Raw genomic sequence first — 20053 nt, forward strand, 5'->3', positions numbered from 1 at the left:
AGGCAAAATGTTCTGCTTAAGAAATTCCATCTACAGTTAGTGGCTCATCCTCTTCTGAGACTGGGAGAGATAAGAGGATTACATCTTCAGTTGAAAGGATCATGCAGTCACTTGTCTCTATCATTAAATCTTTCAGAAAAATGATAACCATATTTTTTTTAAAGATTTTATTTATTTATTTGACAGAGAGAAATCACAAGTAGATGGAGAGGCAGGCAGAGAGAGAGAGGGAAGCAGGCTCTCTGCTGAGCAGAGAGCCCGATGCGGGACTCAATCCCAGGACTCCGAGATCATGACCTGAGCCGAAGGCAGCGGCTTAACCCACTGAGCCACCCAGGCGCCCCATAACCATATTTTTAAAATTGCACTTCATAAGTGTCCCATTAAAATTGCCACAGGGCGGTCTTTTTTAAAAATGTAGAAGAATCTGCTATGTGCCTGGAGACCTACCCCAAGCCTCTCCATTGCTCTTTGAGCTTACATAATTTTGTCCCTAGTGTGCATTAGGGTGACAGCAGAGGGAAAATTTTGCCCCAGAAGTTTATGTTTTTCTTTGTGGCCACGTTAATTCAAGAGCTGTTAGCACCTCCTGATATTTTTTTAAAGATTTTATTTATTTATTTGACACAGAGAGAGAGACAGAGAGGGAACACAAGCAGGGGGAGTGGGAGAGGGAGAAGCGGGCTTCCTGGTAAGCAGGGAGCCTGATGCAGGCCTCGATCCCAGAGACCAGGGATCATGGACTTGAGCTGAAGGTAGACGCTTAGTCAGACTGAGCTACCCAGGTACCCCAGTACCTCCTGATATTTTTATAGACATCCTTTTGTCTATATAGCAATCACTGTAGGAAGGATATTTGGCAAATTAAGAATACATATTCAGAAGTACTCATTATTTTGATTCTGCTCCTACAGAGCAAAAACTGCCACCATCGTTTTCCCGGCAATTGCGAGATGTTCAAGAAACGGTTGGATTGCCAGTTGTGTTTGAATGTACCATCCATGGATCAGAACCTATCTCGGTGTCTTGGTTTAAAGATGGCAAGCCGTTGAAAGATGGCCCGAATGTACAAACGTCGTTTTTGGATAACGTGGCCACTCTCAACATCTTTAAAACAGACCGGAGCCTTGCAGGCCAGTATTCTTGCACAGCCACGAATCCCATCGGGTCTGCTTCCTCCAGTGCCAGACTCCTCCTCACAGGTTTGTGGCCGCTTCAGCTTCTTTCTGTCTTGGTAGTTAAAATTTCTATCATCAAAATGAAGGAGAAAATGCCACTGTTTCTGTAAAGTGGGATGGCTGCAGAGCCTGAAACCGTGTCTTTCTGCTCTGTTTTTAGAGGGGAAGAACCCGCCCTTCTTTGACATCCCTGTCACCCCTGTGGATGCCGTGGTTGGGGACAGTGCTGACTTCGAGTGCCATGTTACTGGAACACAACCAATAAAGGTCACCTGGGCCAAAGATAGCAGAGAGATACGAAGTGGCGGAAACTACCAGATAAGTTACCTGGAAAACACAGCCCACCTAACAATTCTGAGAGTAGACAAGGGAGACTCTGGGCAATATACCTGCTATGCTGTGAATGAAGTGGGAAAGGACTCGTGCATGGCTCAACTTAACATAAAAGGTATCTTTTGTTTTGCATAATTGTTTCCTGTTCTTTTCCAAGGGTGCAGTTTCTATCAGGACAGCAAAATCTAGGACAGTTTTCCACAAATGACATAAAAATGATGAAGAAGAAATAAGTTTCTCTAGAGAACAAGTGATCTTTTTAAATCCATATTTTTTAATATATTGTAAGCATTTTATTAACATTGCATAGAATATAAAGTTCTATGCTTACTATATAGAGCAAAAAATAAAGTATTAATTATAGCTTATATTATACAAATATACATATATATACACACACACGTGTATATGCATACACACATGTATATTTCTGACATATCAGATGTATCTTTCCACTACCCCCCTCTCATTCTACCTCAATAACCAATGGATACCTACTTTGTTCCATGAAAACTTAAATCTATATTTTTCTAAAATTGTAGATATCCTACATGACCCTAAGACCACCCTCCTCTTTTTCTTTTTTTTACAGCTATGTGGTTCTGTAAATGGTCATAAGTTATTTTTATCATTTATCCCATAAATCACAGGACAGTTTAGAATAAGCTTGTGGAAGGAAGCAGAGATGTTTAGAAATAGACACTGATTCACTTCATCTAGTCAGTTAGCATTAACTTCTAATGTAAAGTAGGACTTCATTTTCCTGAAGAGCCTTCTGTCAATAACCTGCTTCCATTTCAAATGGCTTCCATTTCAAATACCGTTGCAATTTCTTGCAGAGCGGCTCATCCCACCAAGTTTCACTAAAAAACTCTCAGAGACTGTTGAAGAAACGGAAGGGAATTCTTTCAGACTCGAGGGCCGTGTTGCCGGTTCCCAGCCTATAACAGTTGCATGGTACAAGAATAATATAGAGATACACCCAACAGCTAACTGTGAGATCACATTCAAGAACAACACCCTCCTGCTGCACGTCAAGAAGGCGGGCATGGGCGATGCTGGTTTGTACACATGCAAAGTGTCAAATGACGCGGGCTCTGCTCTGTGCACATCTTCCATTGTCATCAAAGGTGAGTCATCATCGTGGTCCCCAGCCTCCGCCAGTGTTCTTCTTATTGCCTGTTAGCTAGCTAGGCCTGTGCATTTCTTCTGATTTGTGCATTTCTTCTTTAATTCTGTTGGCCAGATAAGTTCTAGAAGATACACAGTTGACTCTTAAACAACATGGAGTCTAGGATCACCAACAAATCCCCGTGTAAATTTTGACTCTGCCAAGACTTTTCTAATAGCGTCCTGTTGACAGGAGGCCTTACCAATAACATAAACAGTTGATTATATATTCTTACAGTACAGTGAACTGGAGAAAAGAAGACATTCGTATCAAAGAGGGAACCACACCATTCCAACCCATGTTGTTTAAGGGATGACTGTAAATATACGGGATGTCACTGGCTGGCCATAATTCCACATATATTTATTTGAAATACATACTATTTATAATTACATGCCCAGCAAAGGAGGTGTTCTGTAATAAATGGACTAAAATCTTAGCATGTGAATCATATCCCAAAATTCTCTCAGGTGGTTAGCAGTCTAAGTCTACTTGGAAATTCATGCCTCAGTAATATATGAATTTTTATGAAGCATGTGTATTTTGAAAATTTCTTAAAATTTTGTCATGGAAAAACACATTAGCTTTGCCACTTACAAGTTATATCACATTCTGAAACACTCTCTTTTCTATTTCTAAAGGATTATTTTTGACATATCCTACCCAAAGCTTGTAGCCTGTAAATGAATGTTAATCGCAGACAAAAGAGTAGAATTTGTTCAAAGGGAAAAAAAAAAAGATGAGAGGAAAGATGCTGTCTATTATGGAGGATGTATTTACGTATATAGTCCTAACTTGAGGGAAAGAAATAGACTATCTTTTAAGGAGATCCTTTTTTCTGGTCCTCTGATCATAAAATGGCTTCATCCAGATGATTATGGTGCAGATTCATCAAAATCACTTTATAAGCCAACTTTCTTAGAGCAGCTTGGAGTTTGATACCAGCTCTGATGTGATATAGTTAGCCATTTCAGGGCACAGGCATAGGTAATAGGTTAATGCCACTAATGGGCTTGTGTCTTTGAGTTGTCTTAACTTAAAACATACTCATTTTATAGAATTTAAGTTCATTTAGTTTTAAAATATATGTAATGAAACAAAAAATATATCCTTAATGGTGGTTTATATTCATGATTTATGTCCCTGGTGGTTTTGCCATTGAGTAGATGAGTACTTTCTATCACATTCTGAGGCTATTTCTTCATAGAATTTTTTTTTTAAGAGTAGGTATTGCAAGTTTTAATCATTATAGTCATGACTGTTGCCTTATGTTTATAACTAGTTCTCAGTATCATTGAATAAAGCCATTACATAATATTGAGTTGTACACGCCCTTCCTACCATGTTACCTGTATATTCCTCATTGGTTTTCAGTTGAACACTGAGCTTCAACTGCTATATCCCTTGGGCAAAGATGAGATTTTAAATTCTACTGTAGCTGCACTTCATAGCTAAAGAGAAAACCAGGGAAAATCACATATTACGATGTGGGTTCACAGATTACTCAAATGTTGGCTTTCTTTCCCAGAGTGTGGCAAGAACTGCTGCTCTAGATGAGCAGAATTCCCCAGGAGGCCCTTTGTTTTTAGGGCATAGCAAATATAGCAAATATACATAGCAAATATACAGCTATATGCATGTTCAGGGGAATTAGCAGTGTGCTGTACAGCACCGAAGTTTATGGGAACTGCCAGTTGCCATGTTTGCAGTGTTTAGTCAGGACATGGAGCTTGCACGATCTTTGGCCAACATGGCATCTGCTCTTTGCTTGTTTTTCAACCTTTATCTTCCTTAAAAACTCCAACAAATGCAACTACTGCCTTCAGAGAGGAATCAGTCTTGATTCGGTTACTGATTCAGCTCATTACCCGTTTGAGGCAAAACTGGTTTCTTTTCTGGAATTTCGAAACTTTTTGCCTTTATGTTCCTTTTAAGCAAAGCTATCTTTGTAATTCCAGAACCAAAGAAGCCACCTGTGTTTGATCAGCACCTTACTCCAGTAACAGTAAGCGAAGGAGAATTTGTGCAGCTCAGCTGCCATGTGCGGGGATCGGAACCCATCAGGATCCAGTGGCTGAAGGCTGGAAGGGAAGTAAAGCCCTCAGACAGATGCAGCTTCAGCTTTGCTAATGGGACTGCCGTGCTGGAACTGAAGGATGTGGTGAAAGCAGATTCGGGAGATTATGTGTGCAAAGCTTCAAATGTGGCTGGAAGCGACACTTCAAAAGCCAAAGTGACCATTAAAGGTACAGATACCTCAAAATTAGCATTCCAGTTAAGCCAATGACCACTCCTATTGATTTGTGTATTACAACTTAAGTAAGAATAGAATTCATTTTTCAGAAATATCAATTAATGCTCATTTGCAATTTATAGCCTCCTTGTTATAACTGAAGTATTAGATAATTGAGTGGGAATAATTTTGATACACATTGTCTGACATTACCCACAGTTCACCATCCTATTTCTCATACCTCTTCCCACCATATCCAAGAAGGTATAATTAAGGTCCAAAGATGATCTATGATAATGTGACATGAGGGAATCTAATGTCATAGTCCTGGAGGAAATCGATCGAATAAAGCCAAGCCTAGAAATATGAAATTGGACACTGCTCTTACGATTGTAGTTCAGCCAGAGCACCTGGGTGGCTCAGTGGGTTAAGCTTCTGACTTTGGCTCACGTCATAATCTCAGGGTCCTGGGATGGAGTCCCGCACTGGGCTCTCTGATCAGCATGGAGCCTGCTTCCCCTCACTCTCTGCCTGCCTCTCTGCCTAGATCTCTGTCTGTCAAATAAATAAATAAAATCTTTTTTAAAATTATAGAAAAAAAACTATTATAGTTCAACCTGCATGCGAAAGCTACAAGTAGTTATAAATGCCTATTAAACTGCTTTATCTTCCATAATCCACTCCTATACGTAGTGAGTCCTGGAGTGAATGATATCTTTGATACTGCCAAATGCCTAAAGCTCATTTTACAAAGGAATTATTTATTCCACTTTTAAGGTAACTGTGATAATAAAACATGTAAATGTTTTTCAGACAAGCCAGCTGCAGTCCCAGCAGCTAAGAAAGCGGCCGTAGACGGGAAACTCTTCTTCGTGTCAGAACCTCAGAGTATCAGAGTGGTAGAAAGTAAGTATTTCGTGAGCGGTACATTACCTTCACTGACTTTGTATGGTTTTACCACTGATTTAATTTTGGAAGAGCTGATTTGGGGAAATCAAGGTTTTTTATTCATTTGCTTTCATTCTTCCTTAGAAACCACCGCAACATTTATCGCAAAAGTTGGAGGTGATCCAATCCCAAATGTTAAATGGACAAAAGGGAAATGGAGGCAACTGAACCAGGGGGGTCGCATTCTTATCCATCAGAAAGGCGACGAAGCAAAGTTGGAGATTAGAGACACCACAAAGACCGATTCTGGATTGTATCGGTGTGTCGCATTTAATAAACATGGTGAAATTGAAAGTAACGTTAACCTACAGGTGGATGAAAGGAAGAAACAGGAGAAGATTGAAGGAGATCTCAGAGCAATGCTGAAAAAGTAAGTTCAATTAAAACACAATGAATACTGTTATGCTGAAAATAAATTAAAAAATAACGCTTATATGCCATAAAGAAAACATGAAATAAAAACATTATGAAATATCAAATAAATAAATAAAATCTTAAAACACACACACACACACAGTCATTTTCCAGTCACAAAGAGATCTTTTAAGAGGCATGGACCATCCCTTCCAAGATTCTGATGATAAATGAACATAAGCACACAGACATTCTCACAGAAACGTATAAGCAAACACCCAGTATTTGGGCATAGGTTAGCAGATTCTGAATGATCATGAGGAAGTTTTGAGAATGAAGTGAGTTTTATTAAAATTTTAGGCAAAGGAATTGGCCTACAGAGAAATCTATATCTGTCTCAATATGAAATTTTTGTTTGTACATAGTATTTCTCATGTTCTGAATTCTTTCCTAGATCAACACTTGAAACATTTCCATAATTACCAATACTTTCAACACAAATTATGTTTCAATATAGTCGGTTATTAATCAACATTTTCCTTCCACACATCTTTCCCATAACACATGATGTTTACCCTTATTAATGCTTTTCCAGTGCTGTTGCTTTTCCTTTTAATTATTTCATTTGGTTGTAAAATTTACAAACATTCCAAATTCTTTCTTAAATTCTTCAATTAAATTTCTGTGCTTTGTTAGAATGGTCTAATCTTTACTTCATCACCAAACCCACTTTTTTTTTTATTGTTAATGCAGTAAAACTAATATTTCTTAAACAAAGGATATAGCACTATGCCTTTGTGAGAGGGTGAAAAAAGCCTTATTGATATTTATAATCTTTAAATGATGATAGGCAATTCAAAATAAATAGAAAACAGGTGATTCATGTTTATTTCTGATTTCATTCAGGACTCCAGTCTTAAAGAAAGGATCTGGAGAAGAAGAGGAAATCGATATCATGGAACTTCTCAAAAATGTTGATCCTAAAGAATATGAAAAATATGCCCGCATGTATGGAATCACTGACTTCCGAGGTCTTCTTCAAGCATTTGAACTGCTAAAGCAAAGTCAGGAAGAAGAGACACATAGATTGGTATGATCTTTTGTAAATAGCGTCATCTTAAAAATTAACTTTTGAAACATCTAATAGGTAGCCTTTGAATTTCTAGAACCCTACAGCTGTGTGAGATCATTTAATATAACCTAAGCAGCATCAATAATGGAAGCTGAACATAATCATGCATCCTCCAATTCAATTTTTTCCCCATATGTAATACTTTCTATGCTTTTCCTCCTCAGGAAATTGAGGAAATAGAGAAGTCAGAGAAGGATGAAAAGGAATTTGAGGAACTTGTATCATTTATTCAGCAAAGGTTGTCACAGACAGAGGTAAAGTGAATCATGAAGATAATACAGTGAACAGACTGTTATTGGGAATTAGAAGGGAAGGAGTGACTAATGTGTGTTAATTCTTTACTCTCGTAGCCTGTCACTCTGATCAAGGACATTGAGAATCAGACAGTTTTGAAAGATGATGATGCTGTGTTCGAAATTGACATTAAGATTAATTATCCAGAAATCAAGCTTTCATGGTACAAAGGGACTGAAAAACTGGAGCCCAGTGATAAATTTGAAATAAGTATTGATGGTGATCGACATACACTCAGAGTCAAAAACTGTCAACTTAAAGATCAGGGCAATTATAGGCTGGTGTGTGGTCCACACATTGCTAGTGCTAAACTAACTGTAATTGGTAAGTAGAAAGCATTTTATTTAAAAAAAAAAAAAAAAAGCAATGTGTGAGATTCTTTTACTGTTGAGCACATCTGCATGTATATTAAACAAAATGTTTTCTGTGTCATACCTGCAGAGCCTGCCTGGGAACGGCATCTTCAGGATGTTACTTTGAAAGAAGGCCAGACTTGCACCATGACATGCCAGTTTTCCGTGCCAAACGTAAAATCTGAATGGTTCAGAAATGGCAGAATCCTTAAGCCCCAGGCTAGACATAAGACAGAAGTGGAGCACAAAGTCCATAAGCTGACCATCGCTGATGTTCGAGCAGAAGACCAGGGGCAGTACACCTGCAAATATGAAGACCTTGAAACTTCAGCAGAGCTCAGAATCGAAGGTGGGTGAATGGCCACAGCTGGGGTTATTCGTGCAAAAGTCAATGGCAAATGTGGTGCAGGACCCCTCCCGCGGCCACCCTGCCATTACACGTATGCCAAAGTGCCCGTGTGTTTTCCTTTCCCAGCACACCCTCCCAGCATTCACTCACATCTCAAGATGCACACTAAATCAAGAGACGTGTTCACACAAGTGCTGGATCTTTTGCGTGTTTTTTTTTTTCTTTAACCGAAGGCAGACTTCAGTCCAAACAAAGACATGACTAACAGTTACTTGAATTCCATAATTCTGCTAAATTCAATCATTCCTTGTAATTTCAATAAATTGCATAATTCTCACCCCTATGATTCTCATTGTAAGATAGAGATCTTGGAAATGACTAGATTTTATAGCATTGCTAAAAGATCTTGGCTATATCTAATAGATCTAAAAAAATCTTTTTTGTCTATAGAAATTAATTTGTGTGAGATTAACTTGTCTGAAGCTTATTAGATAAAATTAACAATGTCATATGTGATTAGCAGCTCTTTTTCAAAGTAATTATTTAATGCAAGGCTTATATTCCAACCTTCTAAATCTCTGAAATAAAGGGAGATCTCAGGATATAAGAGCAATAATGTTTATTTTCTAATCCTTTGATCTTTGAATCTACTTGTCTGAAACTTATTAGATAAAATTAACAATGTCATATGTGATTAGCAGCCCTTTTTCAAAATAATTATTTCATGCGAGGATTATATTCCAGCCTTCTAAATCTCTGAGATAAAGGGAAATCTCAGGATTTAGGAGCAATAATATTTATTTTTTAATCCTTTGATCATATGCACTGTTTGAAGACTCCCTTGGACTGTAGTGAGCAACATTTTAGCTGTAATGATGTTTCAACATAGTGGTAGGTGCCCATTTATAGTTGTTAAAATATAATTAGGTGACTTATTTACACAAACATTTCAACTTCTCAGGCTTGCTTTAAATGGATATCAATGCCTGGTTTTATTTTAAAGGTCAGAAAATTTTAGTAGGTTTCTATGTGAAGGATCCAGTTGAAACAACTTCTCATTTTTTAAATTATTGCATTCTTATATGATCCTTCAAAAAAAAGAAAAGACTCACCAGAGTATTTTTGATGTCTGAGATGTTCTTGATACAGCTAGACACTGAATTCCAGACTTCTAAAATCTTGCAAAAAGATCCTCTACTGCAGCCCATTCCCCTACTAAATACCCTTGCCATTCATTCCCAGTGTGAGGGGTGGGGTGAGCCCTTCGTACATGGCCACAGGTGCTTACAAAGCAAGTTTCAGAACTCTCAAAAGTGAACCGACTGAAATTGAGAAGTTCAGATATCCTCTTGAGTTTAAAGTTTCACAAGGAAAGTTATGGCATACTAGATAATAAACAATTCTAGGTCCTGAATCAGAAAATTCTTTAACAGAGGAAAGAATTTCAGAGGTAAATAAGTTACAGAGGAAAATGAAGTTTATGTTCCCTTTATTGTGAAGCCCCAATTTCACTAACATTTTTAAAGTTTAATTTGACTTTTGGGTCTTAAGCCCTTTTGACTCTTGCTTTTGTGCAAATGCTTTAAGGACGCTCGTAGATTTCTTACTCTTTGCTATGTTGGTCCTGAAGAAATACACTTAAGTATAGGGATAATTTTTTGTTACTGATGCAAAACAGAGCACTTTCTTTTTTTCTATGTTTTCAGCCTATGTTATTTTTCTAGCTGGTTACACAGGCGGAGGCTTTGGATACCTGATGGGAAAGCACAGTGGAAAAATTTCCTTCCTGTACAATCTCACTTTGACTCTCCTTTATACTTGAACAGCTGAACCAATTCAGTTTACGAAGCGCATACAGAACATTGTGGTGAGCGAGCATCAGTCTGCCACCTTCGAATGCGAAGTGTCCTTTGATGACGCCATCGTAACGTGGTACAAAGGACCAACAGAACTAACTGAGAGCCAGAAGTACAACTTCAGGAATGATGGTCGGTGCCATTATATGACCATCCACAATGTGACCCCAGATGATGAAGGTAATTTAGTGGACAGCATCCCTGTGAATATATAATTTAAATCTTGTCTGTTTTACATATTTCTACCCTAACTTATACTCTGTAATTCTATATAGAATACGTTTTTTAGGAAAGAGAATGATAAATAAATCCATACTGTATTTAAATAAAGAAATGTTATTTATAGATGTACCGGGAAATAAAAATTTGATTCTTCTTAGGTGTCTATTCAGTAATTGCTCGACTGGAACCAAGAGGTGAAGCAAGAAGCACAGCAGAGCTGTACTTAACGACTAAAGGTCAGAGAACACCTCCATTTAAGCCACTGCAATCCCTGAAATAGTCCTGCCTGGACGACTCTAAATACAAAAATGTCATTTTTTTTCTTTTGCAGAAATTAAGCTTGAGATGAAGCCTCCTGGTAAGTTAAAAAAAAAAAAAAAAAAAAAAAAAAAAACCGAAAAATCAACCCTTGCTCAAATATATTCAGCAGATTTTTGTAAATGGTGGAAGCCAAACTGAAATGTCTAAAAATATTCTTTAGGTTTTTCAGTAAGATCTTATTCAGTAAAATGATTTTCGGGAAATAATATAACTGTTAGGCTTTGTGAGCTTGGGAAATGAGAGATAAGAAGGTCTCATCCAGCTGATATCTAGGATCATGCCAAAATTTTGTGGCCATAGAACAGAACCAGTTTTCACAGGGAATAAACATGCCTATGTGGTTGTATGCAAAAGAATCCTAATATCTCTGTGTCTGTGTATTAGATTCTGCTGTTGGAAATGCCTGACAAGCACATCTTAGTTGACTAATAAATATGTGTGGTCTCACTGCCTCCATTCTTACCATCAATTGTTCCTTTTCAGATATTCCTGACTCCAGAGTTCCAATTCCAACCATGCCTATCAGAGCAGTACCTCCAGAAGGTAAGACCCAGCACAACACCTGGGCTTGCAGCAACAATGTTCTGTACCACTAGGAAATTAGTGAGGCCAAACCATAGTAGAGAGCCAGAACACATCCTTGTGTGTCATAGTCTTCATTGTGTAATTAAAAATCAAAGCAAGAGAGTAGTAACAATTAAGGTATATGCTGTTTTTATTTGTGCTGATTGATGAATTGGTACTATAACACCTATGATTACTGAAAGAAACTCATAAGACTTTTCATTATACTTCATACAAAATAAGAAACCAAACCATGATGATGGCATTTCTTTTCCTCAGAAATCCCTCCTATGGTTGTTCCTCCTATTCCTCTGTTGCTACCATCACCTGAAGAAAAGAAGCCACCAGCAAAACGCATTGAAGGTATTTTATGCTATCTACCTAAATGTCAAAATATATATAATCAACTATTGCAGACCAGAACATGCTGTCTAATGCAACATGTTGGCCCTCTTGTGGCCAGCAGGTTAAATTGCCTTTCAAAATTATTTGCTCTAATGAAATGTGTGAGACAGGTGATTAAAACACTGAAAATCATCAGACAAACCAAATGCAATGCTTAATATTAAGATATTTCATCTTGATGTAATCACTAAAACACTAATGGTGAATTTTTTTTCATGTTTCATATTTTATATTTTAGCTATATGTAACTACATATTTAACAATAAAATAATAGAATTAATTTTTAGAAGCTTCTGGAAATAAACCATACTAGTTTATAGTCATTTGCAAGTTATAGTGTCCTTTTTCTCAATTACAAGGTTAACACCTTTTTAAAATTCTCTATTTTGTTACCAAAATGTGATTTAGAGTTTCTTTGATATATTTGATTTTTTTTCCTTATCTAAGGAATGAGTTCACTAATAAGCAGCTCTTGAGCATGTCAAGCAACTTCCCTTTTCAAATATTTCAATAGACAGATTATACTATTTGTTCCCCAAGCTGCTCAACTAAATCAATCAACAGACTGCCTGGGACTTTCTAGAGTTCTGGGTAGTTAAGAATTGCTGTCAGAATTCTCCTTGCTTCAGGAGGAAATTCTGCATGTCAAAGCCAGATTTTTCCATAGTCAGATTTTTCTGTAGTGGCTTCCAGGGTTCGGCATGCTAGTACCCCAATATCTGCTACCTCTGGTATCAAGAGCTTGAGCTGGTGTTCAGCCAGCCTCGGGGAAAATTCAGTGGGGAAAAATAAACAAACAAACCTTCCAGTATTGTGACTAACACATCTCAATAACAAATAAAATCATTTTTATAATTTATATGAAGACTTAAATATATTTCATCTACTTTTATTTTTTTCTTTTTTATCTACTTTTAATAGCAGAGAGGAACAAGAATCAAAAATCATAAATTTCTACTTAAATTTTTGTCAGGAATAACAATTTACCTTAATGAATGATTTATTCTTTGAGCACTACTAGCAACAGGGCTAAGTTTGACTACCCACTGGGGAACTTGGGAAATGAAATCATATTTTAAAGATTAAAAACAGTGTTATTTATTCATGAATATTAAGAGCCATAACTCAAGTTATAAGTAGGGGCTATGACCAAGGTATAATGTCAGCAACAACAAAGAAGATTTCCACAATATCATAGATTTTAACTTTACTAATTTTTTAATTTTACTAATTCACTTGCTATTCTTCATCCTGATAAATTTAAAGTGTTCTTATCTAAGCGAAACAAAGTGAAGACATGTACCTTTTCTATTTATGGTATCACTTCGGTTCACGTTCTTTGTGTTTTGAAAATGTAGGCAGGCATAAAATCAGTGAAGATGTAGAATCACCCCACATGTTCTGTCTCCATCCAAAAACCATGTTCTGCATTCTAGCGCAAGACCTTTCTGATACAGGTATCTTGCAGTTAGGCGGCAAGAGTGTCACTACCACCAAAACATATGAAAAAATAAAGTATTTCAATAAAACTTCTTTGTTTCCTGAAAGCATTTTACTTGCTTATGTCTGATATCTTATTTTTTAGTGACCAAAAAAGCTGTGAAGAAAGATACCAAAAAAATTGTTGTGAAGCCCAAAGAAGAACCTACAGGTATTATCATTAATTAATGAAAATTGAGACTTACAGCTTTTCTCCAGGTTAACAGTTTAAAACCCCAAATAGTGGAGGGTGGAGGAAGGTAAGAGTTTGAATCGCCAAAATGGAGGCTCTGCCTTCACTCACTCTCACTGTCTTCTAGAACTCAGCCCTTGCTTTCTCTTTGTCAACTTTCTACTCTTCCCTTTTTTTTTTCCCCTCCCCATCCTCCTGTGCCTATGTCTGCCCATGGCACACTGTGGTAACACCAGAGTGTTCTTGTTATCTCTGGAGGGCACTGCCTGCCTGTCCCACAGCTGCTCTTGATCCGGTCCTACCGATAGACAGCCAAGGACCAGTGCTCATTTCCAGTAGCTGCTCCAACCCAACTCCGAACCCTTCCTGGCTCACCTGAGCTGTCAGTCCCTGCAGAAAAACAAAATGCTTTGTGAAGGAAGATTAGTTCAATTACTTCCTTTTTTTTTTTAAAGATTTTATTTATTTATTTGACAGAGAGATCACAAGTAGGCAGAGCGAGGTGGGGGAGCAGGCTCCCCACTGAGCAGAGAGCCCAGGGCAGAGCTTGGTCTCAGGACCCTGACATGGTGACCTGAGCCAAAGGCGGAAGCTTAACCTACTGAGCCACGCAGGCGCCCCCCCCGCCTTTTTAAACTATATCCTGGAAGAGGGTTTTGGTTGTTTTTAAGATGTTATTTATTTATTTATTTATTTGGCAGAGAGAGAGAGAGCACAAGCAGGGGAGCAGGAGGGGAAGAAGCAGGCTCCCCACTGAGCAGGGAGCCAAATGTAGGACTCAATCCCAGGTCCCTGGGATCATGACCCAAGCCAAAGGCAGTCGCTTAATCAGTTGAGCCACCCAAGTGCTCCTGGACGAGTTTTAAGAGGAAGATTAGATCACTAAATTTAAGCAAATAGTTTCAAATGCTTAACTAATATCAGATCCTTCCTGAAAGGAGGAGGATCCAGGAGCATAAGACACCACTCCCAGAAACACTATGGCAGAAGAGAGCATCGTAAAGCATGGATATTTCCTCAGCTTTACAGTTAACCATTGAAAAAAATCAAACATTATTTGTTAGTATTAGACTTACTACTGAATAGTCTCGTAATGTTTCATGTTAATTGAAAATGTTTTACATCAACCTAAGCTAGAATCAAAGTTCAGCTTTTCACCATTGTAAATATGGCATTCCATTGCAATGCTGGTGAGATAAATCTGGAAATTACAAAGGCATTTTGTATGTTAGCAATAGTCACAGATTGTACAAATGACTGACAAAGGTGCACGGGATTAGTAAACATTAAATCATGCATTATCTAAAAATAAACATTCTATTTTTTAAAATCCCAGAGGTTGACAAGAAACCCCCGCCTCCTACTGCCTTGATTCCAGCAAAAGGTAAATGAAAAGATATTGTTAAATGTTTTCTGTTATCTCTGAGATGTGCATCACTGCTTTGTATTCTTATTTTCAAAGGCTTCTAGCTGATTGTAAAGTTAAGGCATCTCCTCTGCCATATTAGAATTAGCATGAGAAATGACTATGTCCTATCGCTCTAGTCCCTGGAAAGGAAGTGCAGGCAGATGATTATGCAGCCTCAGTGCTGTGGACACAGAGAAAGCACTGGGTGAGGGGCGGAAAGGGAGGCATCGTCCACTTGCTTCAGTTGCAGCTAACATAGGTGCTAAGGATCATGTAAACAATGTTAGCATTGATTTTTTTTAAAAAGTTGTTATTATAAAAGCAACAAATTGACTTGGTTACACAATTTTGAGTATTTTTTTTTAAACTGATGATCGAGTCATATTCAACTATCACTGGGTGTGGTAAAAAAATAATGATACTGTTATGCTGAAAATAAATAAATGAAAAAAAAAGTGTAGCTTTAAAATTAGAAATGTTTCTGAAAGAGAAATTGGAAACTTAAATAGAGGTTAACATTACATGTAAATTCCATTAAATGATCAAATGTTAAGAAATCCTGTAAGACCCCAGGAGCTTTCTAAACTGGAGTTCCCATAGAACAATGGAAGATGTGTCCACTGGATAGTTATTGAATACCATTGTGTTCACACTGGAAAAATCCCCAAATGAAGATTGAGTGCCTCTCTGCAGTCTTTATTGTGTTCCATAGCCAACAAAAAAGTAAACGGAACCAGTAGACAGAAGATGTAATAAGTTATCAACATCAGACTGAGATCTGAGATACTGATACTGTTTGACAACATAGATTTGGTTTCTGAAGTAACAGTATGAATGTAATTAATATGCTAATATTATCTATTTATTTGTTTGTTTATTTCAGCTCCTGAAATTATTGACGTATCCTCCAAGGCTGAAGAAGTAAAAATAACGACCATAACCCGAAAGAAAGAGGTTCACAAAGAACAAGAGGCTGTGTATGAGAAGAAGCGTGCTGTCTACGAGGAGAAGAAACTTTTCATCGAATCTCTGGAAGAACCTTACGACGAACTTGAAGTGGAGCCGTACACAGAGCCATATGAAGAACCTTACTATGAAGAACCAGACGAAGACTATGAGGAGACCAAGGTAGAAGCAAGGAGGGAAGTTCATGAGGAATGGGAAGAAGACTTCGAGGAAGGCCAGGAATACTATGAAAGGGAAGAAGGTTATGACGAAGGGGAGGAAGACTGGGAGGAAACTTACCAAGAGAGAGAAGTGATCCAAGTGCAAAAGGAGGTTTACGAAGGTGTGTATCAACCGGAGTCACTTCTTTCCTCTTTTCCCCAGTGTGTGATATTTTCAGGGCTATGAACCTGAGCTGCAATAGACAGGAAAACAGTGAAATGACCATTTCGATCTTTCAAGGTTAGACATTTTTAGAAACTTACTCTTGGCATTTCTTCAGTCACTTTCAGGCTTTGACATTGTTAAGTCGAATCATGTTGCCATATCACAAAAACCCGAGGGTTGTCATCTAATGCAGGAGTTCAGGGCTTACTTCCTCACCCCTCTGCATCTCTGCTCAATCCTGCTTCGAAATCCAGCGCCAGGGATCATATTAGCCATAAAGATCCCAAACGCAATACTTTCCGCAAATATATATTATTTCCTATGCAGTTCATACAGTCAGCTAGAAGTTACTTAAGCATTCCTTTTTATTCCTCTGTTTTTGCTAAAGAATCACACGAGAGAAAAATTCCAGCCAAAGTGCCTGAAAAGAAAGCCCCGCCTCCAAAAGGTATGTAATTGGGATTCTTGAACTAGATCAGAGCATCCACATCATTATCATGGCTTGTTTGGCAAAGATGTATAAGTCACCAGTCCAATCCAATAGGCACAACTTCTTCTCTAAGCTTTATTGCCTCAATGAATTTTCTTCCTAAGAATATATAATGTACTTAATGCAAAAATTAAAAGGATGATAAAAAGATGGTTATGATACATACTTTTTTATTTCAAAATATTTCAAGTACAGAAATGTGTACTTAAATTTCAGAGTACCAGACTCATTTCTTTCTTAAAAATTATATATGTATATATGCATGTAGACATATATATTTCTATATAAACATAAGTAGATACATAGATACATAGGGACAAAGAGAGAGTTTCAGTAGAAATTCTAAAAGTACTGCAATTTCTTTAAAATGCTTGCAGTTGTAAAGAAGCCAGTAGTTGAAAAAATTGAAAAGACTTCTCGAAGAATGGAGGAACAGAAAGTTCAAGTCACCAAAGGTATTATGATTTAAAACATTTCTAATACCATGTACACACTTCATCTGTTTACTGATGTATATTCCCATGTTAGTTATTTATGTAATCATCTAAACTGAGATATTTTTAAATTTTGTGCAAAGCAATATTCTTCACAATACAAATATATTTGTACATATTTTTTAAGTACCCGAAGTTTCAAAGAAGATTGTTCCACAAAAACCTCGGATTCCAGTGCAGGAAGAAGTTATTGAAGTGAAAGGTATACATCTTTGTCTTTCCAGCTACAAGTTTTAAACATTTTCATTTATGTCTATATGTGTACATATTTAAACAGTTCACAAATCTGAAACTACCAAAATACATTCTTCTACAGTATATATCTTATGTTGAGTTGTACATATGTATAATTTAAGGAAATAATAACATTCCCCTTGTTTCTGATTCTGCTTTAGAATTGCATTTTTCTAATTAAAGGAAGATTTTGTTTAATAAATAGTCTTCTAACTTTACTATGCAAGGCATTCCATTGCATATAATATTCCCTATCCTCTTGTTTACATGAGTAAACCCTAGTGGATTTGGAAAAGGACCACATTACGTGTGAAGAAGTTGTGTCTATTTGATTCCCATTTAATAATCTTTGATAAAGCTGCATGGGTCATTTGTCCCTATATATCAGAACATGGTTTGTATTCTTGTCAATACTAAATTTATTTCTGAGGCTACTCATATTAACCCACTCATTCTGTGTCTAAAGACTTACATGTAATGTTTGTTACATGTAATGTACAAATTTACATGTACGTATTTGATCAGGTACCTTGTCCTAGAAAAAGAAATACTAAATGTGAAATACTCTCTTTAAAGTACCAGCTGTGCATACAAAGAAGATGGTTATTTCAGAAGAAAAGATGTTCTTTGCTTCTCACACAGAGGAGGAGATGTCAGTCACAGGTATAAGGCACATTTGAATTTGGGGGCTCAAATGGAGGGGCTTTAGATGAATTTTGATCCCCCTTTTTCAGACCTAATTTGTGATTATGTAGGCGTTTCTGTCTCCTTGTAGCTCTCTGTCATCTTTTCATTGCACACTTGTCTCTGTTTTAGTTTGTATTTCAATATTCTTTGAGAACTATAATTGCCACCCTTAATATGGCATACCAGTAATTCAGATGTACATTTTTTAAAGTCCCCGAGGTACAGAAGAAAACTGTTACTGAAGAGAAAATTCATGTTGCTGTTTCCAAAAAGATTGAGCCTCCACCTAAAGGTATCAGTGATTCCTTCTAAATTTAAAATCTTTTAAAGGTTCCATCGTAAGCCTCTGAGTATGTTAATGCTACGGAATGGCCTTGGTCACACAGTCAGCAGACCTACAGCCACTAGGTATAGGGGACATTCTGGGGAAGGCGGGATGACAATGATTGGAGGCTCTGGCCCCTGCTCCAGGGACCTTACAATCTGGTGACCACCTACTTGGGAGTAGAAATTTGATATCCTGGAGCTAGTTTGTGCCAGCTCACCAGAGCTGATGGTTGAATTTGTAGAAATTTTGCTACTGAGTGTTCACCACCTCCACGATTCAAAGTTGAGCTCTGTAAACTCAGAATTAAACAAATTATATTGAAATCTATGCTAAGCTGTTTTGACGGCTCACTTCCACTTGTACAGCGTGTTGTTATTCTCTCTGTTGTTCACATCGACTGGGGCAAGGCGGTCAAAGTGCTAGATTGCGGTGGGCTGCCATGCGTCCTTCCCACCTCCGCAACCCTGATGTCTCCCTTGTTAGCCGGGGTGGGAGTATTTATACCGCCCCAGAAAGTGAAAACTGGCAGTTGCTACGAATGAGAGCTCATCCTCCCCCACATGCCCCACCCAAACTGTTAAACATTTAGGATACCAAAAATATTTAAGATAATGTAATGCAATTGTTAGAATGCACTTGCTTTATAAATGTGAAGTTTCTAAAACCGGCACCTCAGGCACTGGCGCCTCTGAGGAAGGGCAACTTCTAGCTGTTCCTGGCCAAGTGAAGGCTCCTGCAGTCGAAGGTCAATAACAACCACAACTTTTTCTAATTAGTCTTTCCTCTGCTTCCCTTGCCTCTTGCTTCTAACGTGGAGTTTTCTTGCATTCACCTGGCATAAAATTATCTTTATTTTAATTCTGTCCTGCCTTATTTTGTAAAACCACACAATTTCTCAAAAATGGCATTTTTTTTTAAAGTCCCCGAGCCACCTAAGAAACGAGTCCCAGAAGAAGAAGTTGCTGTTCCCATTCCTAAAAAGGTGGAGCCTCCACCAGCCAAAGGTAGAATAATATTTTTGAAAAAAAAGTTGTTGGTGTCTGTCTTTTTGTATCTTTTTCTGTGGGATCTGTGTATGAACGAAATAGCATCTGTAAATGATTTGTGGTGTTTTCTCTGTATGTTGATCTCATTAGCTTTACTGTGTTGTACAAGTACCAAAGCTAATGATGTACAAGTACAAGACCATAATAACTGAGGGTTTGTTTCATGAAATGTATGTAGTGTCTCTGTGGTATCGATTTTTTTGCATACACGTCTGCCACAAGTAGAGCATGTTTAATGACTTCCTAAATTCTTACGCTCTTACTGAGGATTGATGCTTTAGTGTAATCTTAATGTCTCAGAAGGACACTAGAACTCTCAACATTGTTTCCACAATGTTATCTTTAAAGTTCCTGAAGTTCCCAAGAAACCTGTGCCTGAGGAGAAAAAACCTGTTCCTGTACCCAAAAAGGAACCTGCCGCTCCCCCAAAAGGTACACCAGAACTGATCAGGGGGCAGCCCTTTGCCTCAAATGCCAGTGTTCTGCTTTATATGGTCTTCGTAGTGTACTATGCTATCTTACTGTTCTGTCTTTTAGATGCCCCTGGTGTTTTCATTTGTTGGTTACCTTCCAAGGTTTTACTCTTGACATACATTATTTATGACACTGAGCAATTTCAAAGACACCACCAGAAAGTGTTCTTAAAAGA

At 37.6% G+C, this 20053-nt stretch overlaps 1 protein-coding gene across 3 annotated transcripts in view; it reads left to right on the forward strand.

Annotated features, from left to right (window-relative positions):
- The window catches only part of TTN (titin), a 282606-nt gene that overhangs the window by 103200 nt on the left and 159353 nt on the right, over positions 1 to 20053 (forward strand). For all 3 annotated transcript variants that reach the window (XM_059166916.1, XM_059166913.1, XM_059166914.1), the window contains 25 exons: positions 915 to 1202; positions 1339 to 1626; positions 2351 to 2641; positions 4641 to 4928; positions 5729 to 5821; positions 5948 to 6233; positions 7124 to 7307; positions 7514 to 7603; positions 7700 to 7967; positions 8085 to 8345; positions 10172 to 10381; positions 10582 to 10659; positions 10755 to 10781; positions 11228 to 11287; positions 11588 to 11671; positions 13299 to 13364; positions 14722 to 14769; positions 15677 to 16081; positions 16514 to 16573; positions 16993 to 17070; positions 17237 to 17311; positions 17920 to 18006; positions 18242 to 18322; positions 19279 to 19362; positions 19753 to 19836. In XM_059166916.1, coding sequence (XP_059022899.1) covers positions 915 to 1202; positions 1339 to 1626; positions 2351 to 2641; positions 4641 to 4928; positions 5729 to 5821; positions 5948 to 6233; positions 7124 to 7307; positions 7514 to 7603; positions 7700 to 7967; positions 8085 to 8345; positions 10172 to 10381; positions 10582 to 10659; positions 10755 to 10781; positions 11228 to 11287; positions 11588 to 11671; positions 13299 to 13364; positions 14722 to 14769; positions 15677 to 16081; positions 16514 to 16573; positions 16993 to 17070; positions 17237 to 17311; positions 17920 to 18006; positions 18242 to 18322; positions 19279 to 19362; positions 19753 to 19836 — 3864 coding nt within the window. The remainder of the gene's footprint in view (positions 1 to 914; positions 1203 to 1338; positions 1627 to 2350; positions 2642 to 4640; positions 4929 to 5728; positions 5822 to 5947; positions 6234 to 7123; positions 7308 to 7513; positions 7604 to 7699; positions 7968 to 8084; positions 8346 to 10171; positions 10382 to 10581; positions 10660 to 10754; positions 10782 to 11227; positions 11288 to 11587; positions 11672 to 13298; positions 13365 to 14721; positions 14770 to 15676; positions 16082 to 16513; positions 16574 to 16992; positions 17071 to 17236; positions 17312 to 17919; positions 18007 to 18241; positions 18323 to 19278; positions 19363 to 19752; positions 19837 to 20053) is intronic.

Source organism: Mustela lutreola, chromosome 3 (assembly GCF_030435805.1).
Source record: "Mustela lutreola isolate mMusLut2 chromosome 3, mMusLut2.pri, whole genome shotgun sequence".
In the NCBI taxonomy this organism is placed as follows: Eukaryota; Metazoa; Chordata; class Mammalia; order Carnivora; family Mustelidae; genus Mustela; species Mustela lutreola.